General features: G+C 39.4%; 1 protein-coding gene across 1 annotated transcript in view; it reads right to left on the reverse strand.

The window, feature by feature from the left end:
* LOC120525599 (junctophilin-4-like) overlaps positions 1-21,265 on the reverse strand; it is a 102,886-nt gene extending 81,621 nt beyond the window's left edge. Inside the window, exons 1-2 of the mRNA XM_039748025.1 lie at positions 20,991-21,265; positions 7,472-8,396 (exon numbers count right to left, since the gene is read on the reverse strand). Coding sequence (XP_039603959.1) covers positions 7,472-7,883 — 412 coding nt within the window. The 5' untranslated portion in view covers positions 7,884-8,396; positions 20,991-21,265. The remainder of the gene's footprint in view (positions 1-7,471; positions 8,397-20,990) is intronic.
* Between the last annotated feature and the right edge of the window lie 1,225 nt (positions 21,266-22,490).

Here is a 22,490-nt window from a genome sequence, read left to right on the forward strand (position 1 = left end):
TGTGATAGAGCTTGAATGTGATTGTTTTGATTGTAACCTGCCTTTAATATTTGAAAGCTTATTTAAGATAGATATTTATTTCAGATGCAAAGAATCATAACTAGGCTGCAGTTTGTTTGTTTTTTTAATACAAATTCCCATTTTAAATAGATTGTATCTTTTCTTGATAATTTTATTAAACATTATGAAAAATATGTTTATTCTCTTTTAAACAAAAGATGTAAGTTTCACTCACTGTGGCTTATTAGTTGTTAAGAGGTTGAGCTCTGAATGCAGAGCCTGTCTTTTCCTATGAAGTGCTTCACTTGGACACCTGGCATGTTCTTGATCTATTCTAGTATTTTCGCTGGTTAGCTCTGATACTTTCTTCGTTTCTAATTTATTTCTGTGGGAAAGATATGAAATAATCTGTCCTCTTAAGAAGGCCTTTAGAGTTTCCCAGAGTATTCCTGCGGAGACCTCTGAGAATGTATTTGTCTCTAGAAAGAAACTAATTTGTTTTGATATAAATTCTGTACAGTTCTCATCTGCTAATAGAAGTGGGTTAAGACGCCATCTGCGAGATGAGTATTTGGGGCATAATGATTTCAGCTCCAAGATCAGAGGGGCATGGTCAGAAATAACAACAGCGTCGTACTTGCAAGATTTAACATTTGACAAGAAATTATTATTTATAAAGAAATAAATCAATTCTTGAGTAGCAATGATGCACTGGTGAGTAGAAGGAATATGTTCTTGAGTTTGGGTTTAGAAACCTACAGGGGTCTGAAAGTTATGGTCAGTTAAAAACTGTGTAATTGTCTTTGCAGTGTTAGATGTCATTCCCCCTATGACGGGGGACCTATCTAAGAGTGGATTTAAAACACAAATAAAGTCCCCAGCCATTATAATTTTATGAGTGTTCACATTGTGAATAGATGAAAATACATTTTGCATGAATTCCCTATCATCGACATTGGGTGCATAAACATTTATCAAAATCACTATACAACTAAATAAGTTGCCCATGACAATCACATATCTCCCTTCAGGATCAGATACTACATCTGATGCTACAAATGAGACTGTTCTAAGTATAATAATTCCCACACCTATAGTTTTATTTGTAAAGCTGGAATGGAACATTTGGCCAGTCCAGTCTTTTTGCAGCCGGAATTGATCTTTGCTTAATAAGTGGGTCTCTTGTAAAAATACTATTTAAGCGTTTAGACCTGTTAGGTGAGAGAATACTTACTTTCTCTTTAATTCATGATTCAGGCCTTTAACATTCCAGCTCACAAAGTTAACTGTCCCATCATGGAGACATCGATTCATGTCATGTCATGTTTTATGTCATTTTGTAGTCTTAACTGGAAGTGAGACAGCTTTAACCTTAATTTCCAGTTTTCCCACGAGTTATTGCCATGCAGCCTATTGTTATATTGGAAGTTATAATTATAAGGATTAAAAGGTTAGATTAGATATAGCTTGCTCTCTTTCCCCCTCCTCCCTTTTTGCCTCCCCCAGTGAGGCTGGACCCCACTTCACAAAGTCCTGGTCCTCTGACATATCTAGAGACTTACAGGTAAACAATATGAGAAAGGTTTACATATACAGCTGAGACTGCATTCTGACCCTTGGTTTATGTTGACAAGTTCTGTACTTATTTATAAAACCTTGGATTCCATTGAAAACTCATAAGTCACTTAAACATGTATATTACTGTCTCAAAGACAGAATTTCAAGAGGTTAAAACTTAAAATGTAAAATTGATATGCCATTTGCTTGATAATACAACCAAAGTTACTCCACCAAATTTGTTGTTAAAAGGTCATAATGGTTGAAATTACACGAAGGATCTTAAGATTCATTCAGCAAGTTATACAAAATAAATCAGACCATTCAGAAACTTGGAAACTGATCGAAATCCACTGTTATACCTTTTGCCATATGTAATAAATTTGTGCTCTGTATATTAGAAAGATGCGCTAATACTCTTTAGTAGCAAACCATTTCACATGTGTACAATGCAGAGTGAAAAGGTGTGGGCCATCTCAATTGGCAAGCTATATTTTTAACTGAAACTGGCTTACAATATTATTTTATTAAAGACATACGTGACACACCCTATTATTTTAATTTTATACAAACTGAATAAGAGCTTAAACAGGATGTGTTTTTTAGAATAATGTGTTCTCATGAGTACTGTAGTGCTATAACCTGAACACCCTGGTTTTTCACATAAGATCAGAATATCTATGCACATGTAAAAATGTACTCTGTCCTAAAGTCCATTTCTAGAATTACAGATTTATAAGCATTAATAATAATTCTTATGCAGCACGGTGGTACAGTGGTAGTGCTGCTGCCTCGCAGTAAGGAGACCAGGGTAACAACAACAACAATACTTATTTATAAAGCACGTTTTCATACAAATGATGTAGCTCAAAGTGCTTTACAGGATGAAGAAAGAGAAAAAAGACAAAATCTAAAAAATAAAATTGGGCAATAGTAATTAACATACAATAAAAGTAAGGTCTGATGGCCAGGGAGGACAGAAAAAAAACTGCAGATGGTTGGAGAAAAAAACAAAATCTGCAGGGGTTCCAGGCCATGAGACCACCCAGCCTCCTCCAGGTATTCTACCTAACATAAATGATCTCAAACAGTCCTCATGGTTTTCAGGCTTAACATGGAAGAACTTGATGATGATGGTCATGGTCATGGGTAAGCATGGGGTCCTCCCTGCATGGAATTTACATTTTCTCCCCATGTCTGCGTGGGTTTCCTCCCACAGTTCGAAGACATGCAGATTAAGTAGATTGGTGGTTCTAAATTTACCCTAGTGAGTGTTGTGTGTGCTTGCCCTACCTGTCCAGGGTTTGTTTTCTGCCTTGTACCCTATGCTAGCTGGGTCAGGCTCCCTGTGACACCTGTTCAGGACTAAGCGGGTTAGAAAATGACTGATTGACTGAACTGCTTATTCTTTTTGGTATGATTTTGGCCAGATATTGGTGGCATCCTAGCATAGCAATTAGTGCTGCTACTTCATGAATAGCACTTCTAGCACCCTTGATTTTAATTCTACATCTGACTATTGTTCATGTGTAGTTTGCACATTTCTCCCATTTCTGTGTGGCCTTTCCCCTGGCATCTCCAAAGATGTGCTAGATGGGTTAATTAGTGCAATGTTTCTTAACCACTGGGTTGGTCTTGTGTTGCTATTGTTTATAATAAGGGTCCCAATCATGCCTGACATCCCCACCACGTGACAGTCGATTCACCAAAGGAGAACTTCCATGCCTCATTATGACATTCGTGCTTGTTTCACCAAGGGGGGCTTAGTGGGTTGCAAAGGTACTTTCATTCTGCGTGTATGTGAAGGTCTGGTGCCCTGTCCAAAGCTGGTTCCTGCCTTGCAACCAATGCTCCTGGGCTAAACTCTGGCCCCCTGTGACTGTGGACTAAATTAAGTGGGTTTGAGAAGGTTATTTTATATTATTCTCTGACCCATTTTCCACCCTTAGTATTCATATCCTGTTCCTTGCTGCAGGTAGACAAAGCATATAAATCAGCAATGAGCATAAGGCAGTACAGTACAACACTTTTTATGGAAAGTTAGTCCACCACAATGTAAACAAGAAAATACACTAACCGTCCACTTTATTAAGTACATCTGTTTGACTGCTTATTAACACAAATATCTAATCAACCAATCACATGGCAGCAGCTCAATGCATTAAGACATGTATCCATTGTCAAGACAACCTGTTGAAGTTCAAACCAAGCATCAGAATGGGAAAGAAAGGTGATTTAAATGACTTTGAACACGGCATGTTTGTTGGTGGCAGACGAGCTGATCCCAATATTTTAGATCTGCTCATTTACTGGGATTTTCACTACAAAACCATCTCTAGGGCTTACAGAGAATGGTCCAAAAAAGGAACAATATCCAGTGAGCAGCAGTTCTCTGGGAGAAAATGCTTTGTTGATGCCACAGGTCAGAGTCGAACGGCCAGACTGGTTCGAGCTAATAGAAAGGCAACAGTAACTCAAATAACCACTCATTACAACAGAAGTTTGCAAAACAGCATCTCTGAAAGCACATCACATCAAACCCTGAAGCAGATGAGCTACAACAACAGGAGACCACACTTGATGCCACTCCTGTCAGCTATGAACAGGCAACTGAGGCTGCAATTCAAACAGGCACACTAAAACTGGACAATAGAAGATTGAAAAAACGTTGCCTGGTCTGATGAGTCTCAATTTCTGCTGCAACATTCAGATGGCAGGGTCAGAATTTGGCATCAACAATATGAAAGCAAGGGGTCCAATCCAGTACTAGCAAGGAGTACCTAATACAGTTGCCAATGATTGTATGTGCTTCTCATTTATGGTACCTGAATTATAGCTCACCATCTTTGCTGTGTAGGGGCCTGCCCAGCTAGAAAATAGCTGCCAAAAGCAGAGAAAGACAGAATAGGGCAGAGCATTGCATTGTCTACTAGATCAATTAAGACTTGATTTATAATCTAACAGATGGCATCATTGAAGGGTGGGAGAGGAACACTCGGCTTGGAGAAAATCGACACTGACACAGGAAGAATGTATAATCCCACTCAAATAGTAACTGGGTTGGTAATCAAACCTGTGCCCCTGGAGATGCGAGTTTGCAGAACTTTGCATTGCACTCCTGTATCACCTGAAAGCCAGTTAGAAATAATATGTTATAAGACAGTGTGCATTTTGCTGTATTGGCCAGTGTACTCATATTCTGCTAATTGAATATAACATGACATAATTTAATATTCTCAAATCAACTTAATCCACTCAGGGTTACAAGTGTCAGATCTTACCTGGGCAGAACTTAGTGCAAGGCAGGAAACAGCCCTGGCCAGTTTTATATGGTTATAAAATTAAGCAAAATTTGATTTGCAAATATGATATGATCACAGTTTTATAAACTTAATCTGAATCATCCAAATAATTATGATTGAAATTTAAGATGACTAATTTGTAACACTGCTCTGCCCATTTATCTGTTTACTAAAGCAGCTTTTTCCAAGGAAGGATGACAGAAACTGGAACCTATCCTTACCTCTAAATTATTATTTGTACTTCAGAGCGTCACTTAACCCACCGGTGCTCCAAATTAACTTTATCCCAGTACTCATAGAGTGCTTAAGGGAGATGTTCACTATAACAAGGTACTATAAAAAACAAATATTGTTTGTATGTTGTATAGCAAAAGAGGTGCACTGTCTAATACCATTTTTCTTATTGCTAATTTATTCCCCAATTAATTAAATGGTTTTTTTTACCTCCCTGATATTTTCACTTACCCATTACTTACAAAACAGGTGCAAATAAAAATGTCAATGCTCTCATTTCAAACGGCATGTAAAACATTTCATCTGAATGATAACCAGACTAGCACATCCATCTCAGGTCACTTTTGCACCTGCCGCCTGACTGCTGTTTATTCATTCTACTGAATGCATCTCTTTGTTCAGTTTAGACATTTTTATTTGCAAATGAAAAGAAAGACTTTCAAATACCATCTCCTTGCCATCTATGCTGATAGCAAATGCTTCCCACGACCAAGCAGGCAAACCTTCCTACAGTATCTGCGTGTGCGTCGTGTACAGTATTTAGGATGCTGTGAGCAATAATTAGCCAAAAGAGAACATGTGCCTTTTTTAAGATGAATACACCACTTCAGGTTGTTCAACATGACATTTCCTCCCACACAGCTGGGTGGCTTGTGCATCCTACTCATTATCCACTCAAATTGCAAGAACAGTTATGGTCTATTTGTGACATGCACAATGCCTCAAAAAATATATACACATTTCATAAAAACATATAAAAGAAAACACTAAAACGTTAAAATCGTTACACAACATACATCACAGTATACTGACTTAACCATTACATATTTTATCCATATCCAGGGCTACTCCTGTCTTGTATCCAAAGTTGCCAAGAAAACTCCAGCTCTCTATGACCCTAAAGTTGGATGAAGTGGATTTAGTAAATGGACGTGTAGGATGAGGTGGCATTGTACATTTTATTAAAGGTAAAGACCATGTCACAAAAGGGTGTGGGTATCTCAACCAGTGCAGTCAATCACTTACAGTGGAACAAGGGAAGGCAGAAAACGTAATGTCTGCCAAACGCAGTTCCCTCTACATTACTAGTCAAACTATGCTATTTTTTCTCAACTGTGAAAGAAAAAAAAAATAACTGCTTGCAAGCTACTTAAGGTTAATAGCTGACAAAGCCATTTTGCTATAAAGGCAGGTTATTCATACAGGCTTCTGTCATAAGACAGGGTACAGTAAGCTGACCAAAAACAATTTTCAGTTTCAGTTTAGGAACGCGTCTGTTTGACACAGGAAAGATGACTTTTCCTTCTTTAGGGTCTATCTGACAAGTAAAAAAAAAATAAGAACAGATGGACCATTAGTGTAATAAAATAAAATGCTTAAGTAAACGATATTATGCTTTTTGATTAAGTAAGGGGAAGGAAGAAGAAATTATAAAAGGCCAATTGAGAATTGTAACTTTGCTCTTCTGCCTTGCAACGTAGAATCCAGGTACTCATCTGTGACTGAATATAAATCTAATTGATTGTCCTGTCTTCCTCAGGGGGTTTTCTTCCACACGACCCACTACTTCCACTTCTGGGTTGGTGGCAGTCAGAGCTGGATTCCTCCTTCCCAAATTGAATATGGACCCAATGGGATGGGATATTCACCCATTGTGAGATACACATAAACTGTCTCTCACACTGTGCCAATTAACTACATATTTTTAGGCATATAGAAGGAAACCATGGGGAGAAAAAAAATTGACAATGCAAAGCATATAAAATTCACATAAAAAGTGAGCAAGTAAGGTATCAAACACAAGACTTTAAAACTATGAGACAAAACTACTACAACCCAGGGAGAGGTATTCATTATTAAAATCCATCCAGCCAACCATTATCAAACACACATAATCTGGTTGAGGGTTGTAGAGACTGAAGCCTATATCGCCAACAATGGGGACAAGGCTGGAACCATCCAAGGGGGCAGGCATCAATATATCACTGGGCATATACCAACACACACACACTCATAATCACATTTGACTAACTCAGAGTCACCAATTGATCTAACATGCGCATTTTTACGATGTTGGAGGAAAACGGGCAAAGACACAGTGAGAAAATACAAACTCTAAAAAGGTAGTCACAGGGTAGGGATTTGAACCTATGAAGGACTCTGAAACTGTGAGATCACAGCAATAGCTACTTTGATACTAGTTACCACTAGTCACAATTGTAAATTTATAATACCTGCCAAAAGAAAAAACAACCTAAATATGAAGATGACAAAAAAGTAAGAAACAGAATAAAAGGCATAAGTGCCAGAAAATAAAAGTGTGGGTACAAAAAGAAAGAAAGAAATGTGCTCAGCAGAAAGATTTTTAAGTTTCTCACCTCCATCATTGTAGGTTTCGCACCCACAGCCATGCTGTTGGCCTGTCTGGCTCCAGGTGCCCTCGTATTTGGCTCCAGAGATTGTCTCCCTCACCCCAAGTGGACCACGCCAACCCTGATTCCACTCCCCAAGGTAACTCCATCTTGGAGGTAGACTCAATACTTCTCTTTTCTCACCCCCAAGACCATGTCGCCTTCCTTGTGCCCAGTAACCTAAGTATGTTGTCTGACCACTTTTGCTTTTAACGGTATAAACCCCCAGTGTCTCGAATCCAAGTGACCACTCGCCAGCAAATTCAACCTGACCCCCTGGGCCCCTGCACACGCCAAATCCATGTGCCTTGCCGCCCTCCCAACTTCCAAGATAGCTTCCCCCATCATCAAACTCAAACACGCCTCCTCCTGTGCACATGCAAGAGCTGCTTATGTAAGAGACGCCTCAGTTTCTACCCTCAAGCGGCTACTTGTGACTCCTCAGACCACCTAGGGAGCTTTCTAATTCTCTGTTGCAGCGGTTCAGCCTAGCACACCTTACTTTTGCTTCTGTTCTCTCTCTCCAGTTCTCGTGTGAAACCTGCAAGTGCACATACTTAGCTGCTGGTCAAGAGGTGTGTCCCACTATATGGCAGACTGCGTTTCCCATATTACTGACCCCCACTTGGCACAAATTTTTGTCTTTCCTGTGCGTTTCATACCCCCTCTGCTCCTCAACTTTCTGATCTTCCTAAAATTACTCTAGCTTTCACCTTTTCTGTCAGCTTTACCCTACAATGGCTACCGCGTTACTCTTCAGAATTTGCTGTTTGTCATCCTTCTTAAAGAGTTGATATTTCTTCCATTTATTTAGGTTGTTCTTTTAATATTCCTTCTTGACTGTCTCAATTATGTTGTTCTCGCTAACATTCTTCTGGAAAGTTCATATGACCTGCAAATAAAAAAAAGCACAGAGATAATGCTCAGCACCTGGTCAAATGTAATTTATTTTATCACTTTGCAAATCATTGGTTAGTGTTACATATTTCAGTGAAAAAGGAGCCACTGGAAGGAAATCTTCTGGCTATAAACTGGAAAACCAAACTGATAGCAGTGCTTTCATTTTGATGCAGCTAAAATCAGGAAATAGCAGCATTTTAAACTGAGCACTGAATTTTAGGCACACACACATTTTAAATACTGCCTTACTGCCTCTACAGAGAACACCATGCCAAGGAGTTTTAAAAGAGTTTTGCACATTTATCCATCCATCCATCCATTCATCCATCAACCCATATATTTAACTATCCATCCATCCATCCATCCATCCATTCTCCAACCCACTATATCCTAACACAGGGTCACTAGTTTAATCCTATTCAGGGCTATGTTTGAAGTATTGAAAGGCAACTCATGAGATGCTGCCATTGGTGATCATAACACCCCTCCCCATTTTTTGACATTGAAAACTCAAAAAAAAAAAAACTGAACCAATCACATAGGTTATAGCAAAAGTACACACAAAGCATACAGAACCTAATCAGCTTCATATGAGAAGCACTTTATCATGTTTTCATTCATGGAGGATTGTTAAGGCTTTATGTGCGCTTTAAATACTTTGAATATTTATATTCTTTCTAGTGAAGTTTGCTGACTATCTATAAATGTAAAGTATAAGAAGTGGGGATATCAAGTCAAGTCAAGTTGGGGAGCATGCACTGGTACAGTGCGTTGCCGCACCCACCCTACGACGAAACAACTCTGGCTCCTGGTTGTCAACCCCCCAGGCAGACACATGGTCCAGTCCCACCCTCCAGAAATGACCCGCTATCTGCTGCAGCCAGGTTTTACATGATCGACTGCTTGGCCTGGTCCAGCCACTCGGGTCCCCAACAATGAGGATCTTAAGAGCTGGATCACCCTCTGAGAAACGCACCACATGGCAGTGGTGCTGTAACTGACACTCCCTCACAATGCAGGTAATGTACGTCACACAGTACCAAAGGAGTCCAGTCTTCATCTCAGGTCACTGGATAGCGTCCATGTCTCTCAACCATATAGCAAGACAGGAAGCACCAGGACTCTAAAGACTTGGACCTTCGTTCTTTTGCATAGATAACAGGAACGAAACATACCCCTTTCCAGCGACCTCATGACCCCCCATGCTCTCCCAATCCGTCTACTGAATTCATAGAAAAAGTCACCAGTGACATGAATGTCACTGCCAAGGTAAATAAACCTCTCAACAAGGTCAACACTCTCTCCGCAGACAGAAACATTGCTGATGGCTGTGCACAAGAGGTCATTAAAGGCCTGGATTTTGTTTTTTATCCAGGACACTCGTAAGCCCAGGCACTCAAGACTCCTTTCTCAGTCTCTCGAGCTCCCCGATCAGAGTCTCCATTGACTGCGCGAAGATCACAGCATCGTCAGCAAAGTCAAGATCTGTGAATCTTTCTTCACCAACAGATGCCCCACAGCCGCTGGACCCCACGACCTTACCCAACACCCAATCCATACAAGCATTGAACAGAGTAGGAGCAAGAACACACCCCTGATGAACCCCAGAATCAACTGTGAAAAACACAGAGGTTCTGCCTCCACTCTGCACAGCACTCGCAGTACCAGTGTACAGGCCGGCCATGATATCCAACAACCTCGAGGGGATGCCACGAACCCTCAGGATGTCCCACAGGGCAGCTCAATCGAACACTTTACGAAAATCGACAAAGGCTGCAAAGAAACTCTGCCGATAGGGATATATGCCTGAGTTAAAATTTCAGAAGTAGCAGAAAAAGTTTCCCGACCATTCTTACCCACTTCAAACACTGATTCAGGGTCAAAGATAGTCCATCACAGGCACTCGTCATAAGCAAGAAGTTCGCTCAGGTAGTCTTTTTGAAGCAGATTCTCTCCATTTCAGCCTTGTTCCTTTCATCCCCCTTGCTAAAGTAATCTCATGCACTCACACCAGTTGCCAATGAACCAAAGTCACAAGTCTTTGGGACATGGAAGGAAAACTGTCAGTGCCCAAGAAAATCCCACATGTACACTGTTAATCAAATTATCCACCCCACTTTTTCCATGTTAGGTTTAGCAGGGAGGCCATCAGCAGTGGATATAAGGAAAGAACCAGTCCTGAAGGGGGCAGCAGCTCACCACTGGGCAAACTGTACTCATGCAGATAACACCAATTTAGAGTTGCTAATCTAATAAACAATGTACTTTTGGCTCTCATATGTGAATGTGGTGTGTCTATGTAAACTTAAGAAAGGAATAAAACTCCAGCTGTATAATAGTCTGCCGCAGTGACCTTCACAAGTTTAATTCTGGCACATCTGTGAGTGATATTGCTCCAACCACACAAACTACTATGGCGCTATGGCGACATCAACACATCCATACTGCTCTTGTAATACATTAAATTAATTCTTTAATTCTGTTTTAATGTCTATGTCATGATATCCTTTCAAACACTGATTCATTAACTTTTAAACCTTCTTATTCCATATCTACAGTTGATTGCCAGAAGCTAGGATCTATCCTGGCTGCACCAGACACATAACAGCAATTGACCCTGCAAGAGACACAGGTCTTTTGAGTGCACACTTGCTCATACTGGAAAATTTAGAGTCACTGATTAAGTTCATACACAGTTTTTTGGGATTTGAGAGAAAATGCATGTGGACAGACAGAAATTATGTTGAATTTACAATGACATCATCCTGAGCACAGAAAAAGCAGCCTTAACCATTGCACCTCCATGCTGTTCCTCTTTCCTAACAAAAGTAATGTTGTTCTCAAGAACTATAAAGGGTAATAGGAACAAGAAATAACTATAGCTATTTCCATGGTCACTTTGAATAATCCATTTTAAATGAAAATCCAATTACGGAAGTCATTTTCCCTACCTTCACTTTTCATGTGAAGACCTGGAAAAGTCACTAGAAGTTTCTGTTGAATCTAGGGACCATTGAAGTGGGGCTTGTTGAACTTTTACTTTCTACACATTTGTATATGGAAAAAAGTATTGTTTTGAATTAACCTCTAGTTCAGAGCTTCCAAGCAAATCTCTTAACCTGCTGGCGTTCATACAGTATCAAAACATCAGCTAAGTAAAAATAAACACAAAACTGCCAAGAGTAGGGTAATGCAGTGGACGCCAGTGACAGTGACTCCAGAATGCTAGATTCAAATGCCATACCCAGGTTGTTGTCCATGTGGGGTTGTCCCTGCATAGGTCTTCTTCTGAGTAATCTAGTTATCTTCCTACATCCCCAGAAATTAGAATATTACGTTATCCAGTCACTTTAACTTGGCATCATATGAGTGAACGCTCCCCCTGTATTGGGCTGATGTCCTGTCTAAGGTCAGTTCCTGCTTAGTGCCTCATGCTGTCAAGTCCTGTGACCCTGAACTGGATTAGGTAGGTTTGACAATGTTTAGAACTGCATGGATATCCCTCAGGGGCAACTATAGTGGGAAAAGGAGGCACGTTCTTAATTAGTAACCTCCAAAAAAAGATGGAACCAGACCTGGGAGAACCATTTGAGTGTCGGATCAGCCTGCCAACCCACCATGTTTTCTTAGCGCTACTTTTTTGTTACTTACAAATATTTGCAGGCGGAGTGGCACAGTGGTTAAGGCTTTAGACTTGAAAATCTGAGGTTGTGGTTCAAATCCTGTGTCTGACACTATGGAACCATGACAGCAAGCCACTTTGCCTGCCTGTGCTCCACATTTAGAAAAACAGAAGAAATGCAACTAAAATGTCACCTACAATAACCAAGTGAGTAAATAATAACTTATACGTTTTACTCCTCAAATGCAGTACTCACAGAGCTACAAATCAACTCAAGAATGACATCCCTTTCTGTATATTAATATGGTCTGTTCCAATTTTAAACAGTGCCCTGAACTTAACAGCAGTGCACCAACTGTTTGTAAAATTTAAAGCACTGCATGCCTTCTGTGCTGTCTCTGTGTTAGCGTGAATTGCCTTCCAACTGTCCAAAATGCTGTACAGGTTAAATGGCAACACTAAATTGTCTCTTATTAAGGGTGTTCATGCTGGCAGTGGGTCACTTTTACTTTGGGTCACATCCTGTGTTATTTAAGAACCAGCTCTTTTATGATCACAAGCCAATATTTTAAAATGCATGCAGTTCATAATTCATATAAGCTCATATACAGAATCTTTTGTACAATGTCATTTTTAAGCATTCCAACACATCAGATAAACATATGAACTGCTGTGTATCACATATTCTAAGATCTCACCATTCCATACCACTGTCTATGTGGAGTGGCCTGTTTATGACACAACTGCTAGGGTTTTCCCCCAAACACATGTATGTTAGGTGGACTAGTGATTCAGAATTGGTCGAGTGTGAGTATGTCTTTCCTAAAATGTACAGGGTGACCAGAGCCTAGTATTGAACCCTGATCCCTAGAATAGTAAGACAGCAATACTGAATACTGCACTGCTGTTCTGCCACAGCCAAACAACACGCCTCACAAAATCAACACTCTTCTTAAGGGTGAACAATTGTATGTCTTGGCTGCACATTTAACAACCTGCACTTCAATGCAACCCAACCCGACCTTCAAGTCCACAAGCAAAATTAAAAATATATGTCATACCTTTTTTTTTTAAAATGTGCCAGACGATATTTCTTTTTTTAAGGTTGCTGTCAGACAACACCTCACTAATGGTGGTCTGAGCATTCAGAGAATACTGGGATACTAAGTGGCCACATTAATATGTACACGTACCTGATCGCAAGCTGGTCCCTCATTTGTCCTTAGAATTCTAAGGCGTATGGGTTCAGCAAAGTGTCAGAAGCGTGGCAAAGAGATGTGGGGCAATGCCGACTTGAGAGTGACCCAGAGTTTTGATGGATTAACTCATGGTGGATCTTAAAAGATAGGTTTTGTATTTTTCAAGTGAAAGTTATTTCTTTACAACCATGGTATATTGTCACTTGGCACATAAAATTGTGTTATATAAATAAAAAAAAACTCATGCCTGTTCTTGTGTTTCAAAAAGGAGATGATGAGGCATGAATCCAAATGAAAATAAAAAAACCTTAAATATTTTAAGTGAAGTATTGATCTGCATCTTCAAGTTGCTCACATATAAAATAGCATATCCATGTTTTTTTTAGGTAGGAGAAAAAGGTAAACATTTTTGTTCAGCCATTTTAAATGGAGACCAGCTGTGCACTTCACCTCACTGCTCATCTTTTTCAGTCTCGGGGTGTGGTTTTCTATAGTTTCTGTTTTTTAACCTTGAAAACTCTTTTCATTTCGCTGTTACAATTGACAAGAAAGAATGTTGATGCCTAGATGTGAATTACTGCTTCTGTTCTGTAGACAACTAGACTCTAATCACTGAAAATACGTCATACTCACAATCACTCAATGTCTTTCACTAAATACAAAAAAAATAATTCAAAGTTGATTTAAAATTGCAATAAATAACAGCCCAGAACCACCTCATTATACTACGGGATTCAGTCTACCAACAAGAAACAGTGAAAGTTTCTAATTATTTGTACTCACTCAAAAACATTGCCCCCAGGTTTCTTATTATCATGTCCTCTGAAAACCAACTCAACATCCACTTAAAACTTGACTACTGGTTGTGGCGCTTCAATCTGTTTCATTGTGGTTTAGCTCTATTGCATAACCTGCCTTTTTCACTTCCCCGGTGTTCTTATCATGCAAACACACAACACACCATAGAAAATGTCATATGATGGGTGTTGCTTGGAATTGTGAGTTTACTGTCTACATGCAGGTAGCCTTAATTCTTCCAGACGTCTAAGGATTAATAAAATACAATTAACTTTAATCAATTCAGTTCAAATTTATAGTCGTGGAAACAAAGTACAATGAAACTTTTACGTGCACCCTTCATGAATTTGCACCACGCTGCCACTCAGTGTGTACTCACTCCACAATCTATATAAAATAAAACAACACAATGTAATAAATGAAAATGAGCTGCTGTCATAAGCACTCCACTCCAAGTGTTCCAAGGTGTATGATTTCAGTTAGGTAAAGTCTTATATAAAAACATCAGGAATAGTATTACAATTTTTCCCACACAGCTTGCAGCAATTAATACACAGTCGGCACCAGTTTCCACATGGAGAAAAAAGTAGACAGGGCACAGAGGTAGGCGCAAGCCAAGGGAGAAGAATACAGTGTTGGCAGGTTGTACGCTCATGGCAGACCTGACAATGTTCATATAAATAATAAAATCAATAAATATTTGGTTTTCTTTAAATGACGTCAACACGTTTAGAGAAGAATTAATCATATATTTTAGTGTGCATTCGTCATTGAACTGCTGTGTCTGTATATGATTCAGTTTATGCACCAGCACTGCATATAACAAATATACAATTTGAATACACTTGGAATTAGAAAAAAAATATAATTTGAGTTTACATGCCTCCTGCATTGGTGCACATTTTGAATCAGTCTGTCGACAGATGCATGCTTAAATCAGATGATTTCAGGGCATACTGACAGCTCTATCGCTGTATGAAACTGAATTGCAAAGATAAAAACAGGACAATATACAGTTTGAAGCTACGGCGAGGCAGCAGACAATTGACCAATGGGGAGGCGCCTATGGGAAATGTAAAACTCCGCCCACAAAAGCCACTGTGAGCAAAGAAGCCAACAGGAAACATATTCTTACCTCAAGAATCTGAGATAAAAAATTATTATTTGTAACGTGTTTTCTTGTCATTAGGATACCTCAGAAAAGTAGAAGACATGTTTTCTTAAACTGAATCCTGTGCCACTTCAAAGCGGAAGCATTTGGCAAAGTTTTAAGACTTCTGTTTTCACATTTGGCCTCATACCCAATCATCTCAATTTTAAAATGCAAGAAGAGCTAGGTATATTTTAAAATTTATTTTAAAAAAAAAGCTTCACTTTACAATGCAGTTTCGTGTGGCCAATTAATATATACTATGACTGTGAAGAAATAACTTTGACTTGAAAAAACACCAAACTTATCCTTTAAGATCCACCATCAGCTAATCTGTCTCAACTGTGGATTACTCTCAAGTGAGCATTGTCCAATATCTCTTTGTCACATTTTGGTCACTTTGTTAAACCCATAACACCTCGAATTCCAAGGACAAATGAGGGGCCAGCTTTTATCAGGCAGGTGTAACTATCAATGTGGCTGATTTGTTACAAAGTATTCACTGATTGCTCAGATCACCATAAATGAGATGTTGTCAGACCGTGCTGGCAACTTTAAAAAGGAACACTGTCTACCATGTTTAAAAAAAAGGTGAAAGAGTGAAAAGTTGAAAAGCCAAATGGCAGATGGATGCTTTGCCTTCATGGAGGTATAAATCTGATTAGCAGTGATGTTTGGGTACAGTGTGGCATTCAAGAGTTCATCAGTTACATCAACAGACATAATGTGTTGCATTGAAATCACACCCCTCACCATTACACCAACAGCTACAAGACTGCACTGTTGACACCCAATAAAATTGACCCTCCAGTTTATGGACTTTTTCACCATACTTGTGTCATTATTTTGAATCCTAGCCTAAGAAAGCAAGCTCTTATTTTCAAGGTTTTATTTGAAGTGAATGCAAAAATAACTAAGTTATATGTTACATGGAAATAATATAGTGTTGTTTTTACTTTGTTTTTAGTGTTCTGCTTTTACTTTTTTTAGAGCTTTCATTCTCTGTTATTTTCAACTGAACAGCCCATTAGTAATGCTGAAATTAAAATAGTTGCAGCCTTTCAGCATACAGTGTTGTGAAACTGGTGGGAACAAAAACTTGCATACACAAAGTCGACAGGGCTGAGTTTGGGAACTACTACTATAGTAAAGAAATGTGCCCAGATTTAACAGTTAATTGACAGAAATTCCAATCATGCAACCATTACAAAAGGCCAGAATCACAGACCCAGTGTACTGTATATATCTGTGAAACGAATGCACCTAACATTCTATCATCATTAAGGGCTCACCATTAGATTGAACAATATCAGTTAAAGACCAGTATTTGGATAAGGTGCTTAGAATGGATTAGTAAGCATAACTTTTCATCAAATTTAAAATTTTATAAACAATTTATAAAAGTAATTTTTTATTTATAGATTTGTGTATCAAAATCTCACAAATTGTTTGTTTTAGAATTTTTTACTTTTGGAATATGAGAAAAAAATATAATGAGGTTGATCAGAACTTTGAGATAATAGTTGATTCTATGCTTTTTTGTTATTATATACAATTTTTTTTTTGCACACATTCAGTGTTTTAAGTCAGCATCATTTTGAGTCCATGTAAATATAACAACTATTCATAAGCTATTGCACATTGAAACAATTAATTGATATAGGCAGCTGAAACAACCCATAAGCTTAAATATAAATATATTACAGATTGAATACTGTATGATACACACAGAATTAATAAACACAGTACAAACCCTTTTCATTTCTTTTACATAAAACCATTGACTACTTTATCAAAATGTATATTTTCAGAGCAGAACATTCAATCACCAGAATTGCTGAACTAAATACATGGCGGAGAGTTATAGTGGAAGGTATGTTGTTTTTGACTCTTTTGCTTTAAATGAGCCATTCATAAGATGTATTTGATAACAATAAGGGCTGTCTCTGGTGTTTTTAGGTCATCACTACAAGTAACAGGTATAGCTTTTGTTTCTTTATGTGCTTTTAACACATCCCCTCATCAGATGCTTACAATAGAAGAATGGGAAAAAATGTCTTCTCTATTGACTGTTGTCTTTTTCTCTTCCCGTTTCGTAATTTCATTTCCTGCTGAATACTGTTGTTCCATGATTCACTTTCTATGAAATGAGTTGAGAACAGTGTATGGCAGAAAAAACAGCCAAGTCCAAGATTTTCACAGTCAAAAATAACTTTAGTATTGTCAATACTTCTGACATCACCAAAACAAGGACTTGCAAGTCTGAAATCTTTTTTAAAATTATAGACAGTACAGACCTGTCAGTACCAAAGAAGAGTGGCCTGATGTACATGTAGTTTTACAAATCGAGCAGAGTGGCAGCTTTCTATCTGTCTGTCTATCAATACATCTTTGTCATTGTTTAAAAGCATTAACATTCTTTACGGCTCTGTGGAGTGTCACCTTATTTTCACCTTTTTTCTGTGGGGTTATTAGCAGTTTCTGTTCTAACAGTTTAGTAGCATGATGTGATGTGCTGTGCTGCACAAATGAACATTATCTCAACATTGAAGATGTATTTTAATTTATCTATCTATCTATCTATCTATCTATCTATCTATCTATAGGCTGATGTAAATGTAATCCAGCTAAATTATACCCAAATATGATTGACATATGAAACAAACATTAAAGGGGGTCTTTTAAGAAATCCAGCCCTTCATCACAGGTCATATGTAACATGTTTTGAATATGAATGACCCAAGCCGCATTAGAAAGGTCCACAGGCTGGATCTGGCCTGCGGGTCTTGAGTATGACATCATAACCTATTTAATCTAATTGTGGGGCTACATCAAGCCAAATTCTATCTCGGCAGGAGGGTAACAGCCATTCCTGAATGGGGCGGCAGTGTCCATCACAAAGTCAAATGATCATTCTAATCCACAAACACATACTGAATATGGGATGTGTGAGAAAAACTGGAGATAATCCCCACAGAAAGTGGCAGGACTTGTGTTTAAACCCAGTCTCCTGCAGCTGTGAGCTAGCAGATTCTAACCACTATACCACTGAACAAAATCAATCCAGGTTAAAGCAAACAAGATTAATTTAATCTGGTGCCTATTCATAATTATAGAACACCAAACTTGGCAAGTGACAAGGGCAGTGTATGTGGATGACTAAAATGTCTCTGATTGCAGTACATGTACTGAATACCAGCCTGCAGGGTAGGTAATCTTGATCCATCGTGCATCATTCGGGTCACCCAAGGTGAATGCCATCCCAGACTGCTTCATAAAAATGACAGTATGATTGAGTGTGGTTGTTTTACAAATGCAGATCCACATTAGTCTCACACTGAGTCAGATGTGGGAATTACACAGGCTGCCTTGTGGTCTTAGCCACTAAGCCACAGTGTTTGCATGTGGTGCTAAACAAGTTAGCTAGATATTTACCAATTACACCTTTAAAATTAAACATCATTATGGTGTGCATTGCATGCAGGGTACCTCTGAGCAAACGGGGGTTTTCTAGGAAAGAAGATGTGGATGCAAGGAGAAACCAAAAGACATTAAGCCAAGGAAAGGATTTCTATAATGCCTAACCTGGGTCTAGGACCACCACTGGCGGGCACTCAAATATGGTTTATGAGAGAAGGGTTATCCATGCATGTTGGTGCAAATAGTGTAGGTGAACATACCAATATATTTTAATACTATATATGTACACACATGCACACAGGTATAAATACTGTACTTGCATCACCCTATTATAAATGTAAACATACTTTATATTCACATAATGTGGAATTAGAAATAATTGAAGCCCCTTCACTTTCTGCACACTTTATTGTATTGTACATATAATTTTAAATAGATAAATTAGCCATTTTTGCCTATCAATCTACACTCAATAATCCATAACAACAAAGTGAAAACATCTTTTCAGAAAGGTTTGCAAAATTATTACAAATCAAAGCCCAGCCTTAATTCAGTACTTTGCACAAGCCCATTTGGCAGTAATTATAGTTTCAAATCTTCTTGGGTAAGTCATTGCAAGCTTTGCACAATTGGATTTGTGTAGTTTATCTGACTGTTTCTCTCAGATCCTCTCACTGGATAGTAAGCATCTGTAAAATGTCATCTTCAGGTCTCTCCACAAATGTTTTATGGGGGTTTAAGTCTGGGCTTTGGTGGTCTACTCCAAGGCATTCAGACTTGCCCCAAAGCCACTCCAGCATTGTCTTGACTGTATGCTTCAGGTCTTTGTCATGCAGAAAAGTGAATCGTCACCCCACTCTGAAGCAGATTTTCTTCAAGGGCCTCTATGCATTGGGCTGCTTTCATCCTCCCCTCAATTCTGCCCCATCTAACCAGTCCCTACCATTGATAAGCATCCCCATAGTATCCTTCACTGTAGGGATGGTATCAGGCAGGTGAGGAGAACTGTATGGTCTTCACAAGACATACTACTTGGAGTTCTGTCCAGAGATCAATTTTTGTCTCATCAAACCAGACTCCTTTCAATGTTATTTGGCAAACTCCAAGCATGCTGACATATACGCCTTCTACTCAAGAGTGGCTTCCATTAATGCCTGATTGATGAAATGCTACTCATATGGCCATCCTTCCGACAAGTTCTCCCAACTCAGCAGAGGACTTCTGAAGCTCTGTTAGAGCGACCATTATATTCTTCCTCACATCCCTAACCAAGGCCCTTCTTGCCCTGTTACTCAATTCAGGTGGACACACAACTCTAGGAAGAGATCTAGTGGTTCCAAATGTTTATGATTCCACAATTACTAGGACCACTGTGCTCCTGGGAGCACCCAATGGTTTAGAAATGATGTTATAACTTTGCCCTGATCTATTCCTTAGCACATGTTCAGCACAGAGGTCTGCAGAGAATTATTTTGGACTTCAGGGGTTGATTTTGCTCTTGACATGCTGTCTGAATTGTGGGACCTTAAATACATAAGTGTGTGCCATTCTAAAACGATGTCCAATCAATTAATTTAGTCACTGATGTACACCAATCAAGTCCTATGTCAAGGATGACTAAAGCAAACAGGAAGCACACTGAGCACAATTTGTAATACAATAGCAAAGGGTCTGAATACTTACTGTATATAAATGACAGATTTCAGCTTTTGAATTTAATTCAATTTGCATACCTTTTGGCTCTGGTCCCTCCTTCCTCTCCTCTATCTGTTCCCTGCTCTTTCCTTTTTATTTGCACACCTGATGAAGGCTATATGGACACAATGTTGTGTCTTTAACCTTCTTTGCTTTTCAGTGTGGAAATAACCTTTAACCTTTTTTCCATATACATATACATGTTTAGGTGCCCATAATGTGCACATGTGGTGCAAATGCAGTAGAGACACAGCCACACTGTACATGTGGAAATGTTTGTAGGTGTTCACACACTTACATATGGGGAGATGCATATATCATACACACAAAGGCAGGTATTAGTGATGTACACCGCGTACACACACACACACATACACACTGGGGTGCAATACAAACACATGGCAGCTGCAGACACATGTGTGCATACAGTAGCAGCACTGCCTACTGGCTCTGCTGAAACTCGGACAACGACGCCAAGAATCGAAAAGCAACTCATGCCAACATAAAAATGATAGCATTATTACAGCTACTCAACGGGGAGAATACTAATGATGCGACATGGCTGTCTAGGCTCGTGCTTCCCGTTTATTTAGGGACGCCAGCTGGGCACCATTACTTATACTACGCGGTGGCACTACGACGCAAAGGAGTGGAACATTTTCTAAAAAGACCACCATGTCTCCCCCACAAAGCCACACTCACCCGGCCTGGAGTTTTGGGGCTTCTTCTTCTCTTTATACTACCGCTTCTAATCGGCTGCTGCGCTTCCAGTCGCCGCTCGCTGGCCTTCAGGCCTGATCGTTTGACTCGGCGTCTCCGGGTGGCCGCTGTCCATGTACTTCACTGGCGGAGGGTTGCCACAAAGCCTTCCTCCAAAGCGCCAATTTGCGGCGTTACTTTGAACCGGAGAGCCCTGCTGGCAGGCAGAAGACGTCCGAGCAGCCGTAAGAATGGTGACGTTCGTGGCCCTCCAAAGCACTTTCTCTTCTGCCTCGCCCCCTTCCCGGGAGCGAGAGCTCTGCTGCAGCAGCTGTCACCACGGTAACAGCGGCAGTAAGAGGTGCGTTTCCATGGGAACCGTGTGATGCTGTACGCAACACTTAAACCCACTCGCTCTTTGCAAAAGGCGCACGTGCACAGATCCGAAGCACATAACATTTGTTATTAAAAAATAATACAACAAAGAAATGTGGCCACTATAAAACTGAGCGCATATATGGGGTTCTTTGAATTTCTGTGCATATGGATTCTAGACGCCGGCTTTAGGGATAAAACGCAACTGATAAATACATGTTAGCAAGATTAGAGGCTTCACGTCACTCATTGTAGGCGATAAGATTCTCCTTCTTTAGCAACATTAATATAGTGAGACAATGAAAAGTATGTCTTCAAAAATTACTTTAAACGCAAACAAAAATACAGAAAATCAATGTACAGAAGAGAGTATCAAAGTAGAAATACATGTAACCCCAACTCCAGTGGAAAGCGCTGTTACTTGTTGCCACCAACGCCGAATTCTTTACACCTCCATGTTTAATGTGTGTTAGTCCTATTATTACCTTCTTTCTACTTCATATGAATTAATTTTAATCAATGTCACAGCTGCAACAGGACAAGAATATTTTGTTTTCATCTCTCAATAAACAAATCTTTAATACCTCACTGAGAGAGCTGACAGTTCCCATCTGCTTTGAAATGACAGTTACACCTGTGCTGAAGAAAACCAAAGCAGGTGGTCTCATTGACAGCAGACAGGTGCCACTCGCTCCCATTGTGATGAAATGTTTTACTGAGTCTAAACCATCAGCGATTTTCATATTGATGCCACCGTTCCACAGAACTTCATATCGTGCACTTCATATCATCCTGCCATTTCTAAATAATACAAACTGCTATGCCAGAGTGCCAGTTAGATTCTACAACTAAGCATTTAACACTGTTGTATTCTCAAAGATGACCACCAAACTTCTAATTTAGGGCCATGTTCTGTAATTAGAGTTTGTACTTCATTAAGTTGCAGAGGGTGGTACTAAATTAGACCAACAGATCTCAGCATGTGTGGATTTGTAGCATCACACCCTCCACACAAACCCACAACACAGGCACTCCAGAAAGTAGTGTGCTGAGCCCCCTTCTGTACTCCTTGTTCACCTCTCACTGTGTGGCACTCCAACTTCATTATGTATAGTGTTTATGAAGACC

This window comes from Polypterus senegalus, chromosome 1 (genome assembly GCF_016835505.1).
Source record: "Polypterus senegalus isolate Bchr_013 chromosome 1, ASM1683550v1, whole genome shotgun sequence".
Lineage (NCBI taxonomy): Eukaryota > Metazoa > Chordata > Cladistia > Polypteriformes > Polypteridae > Polypterus > Polypterus senegalus.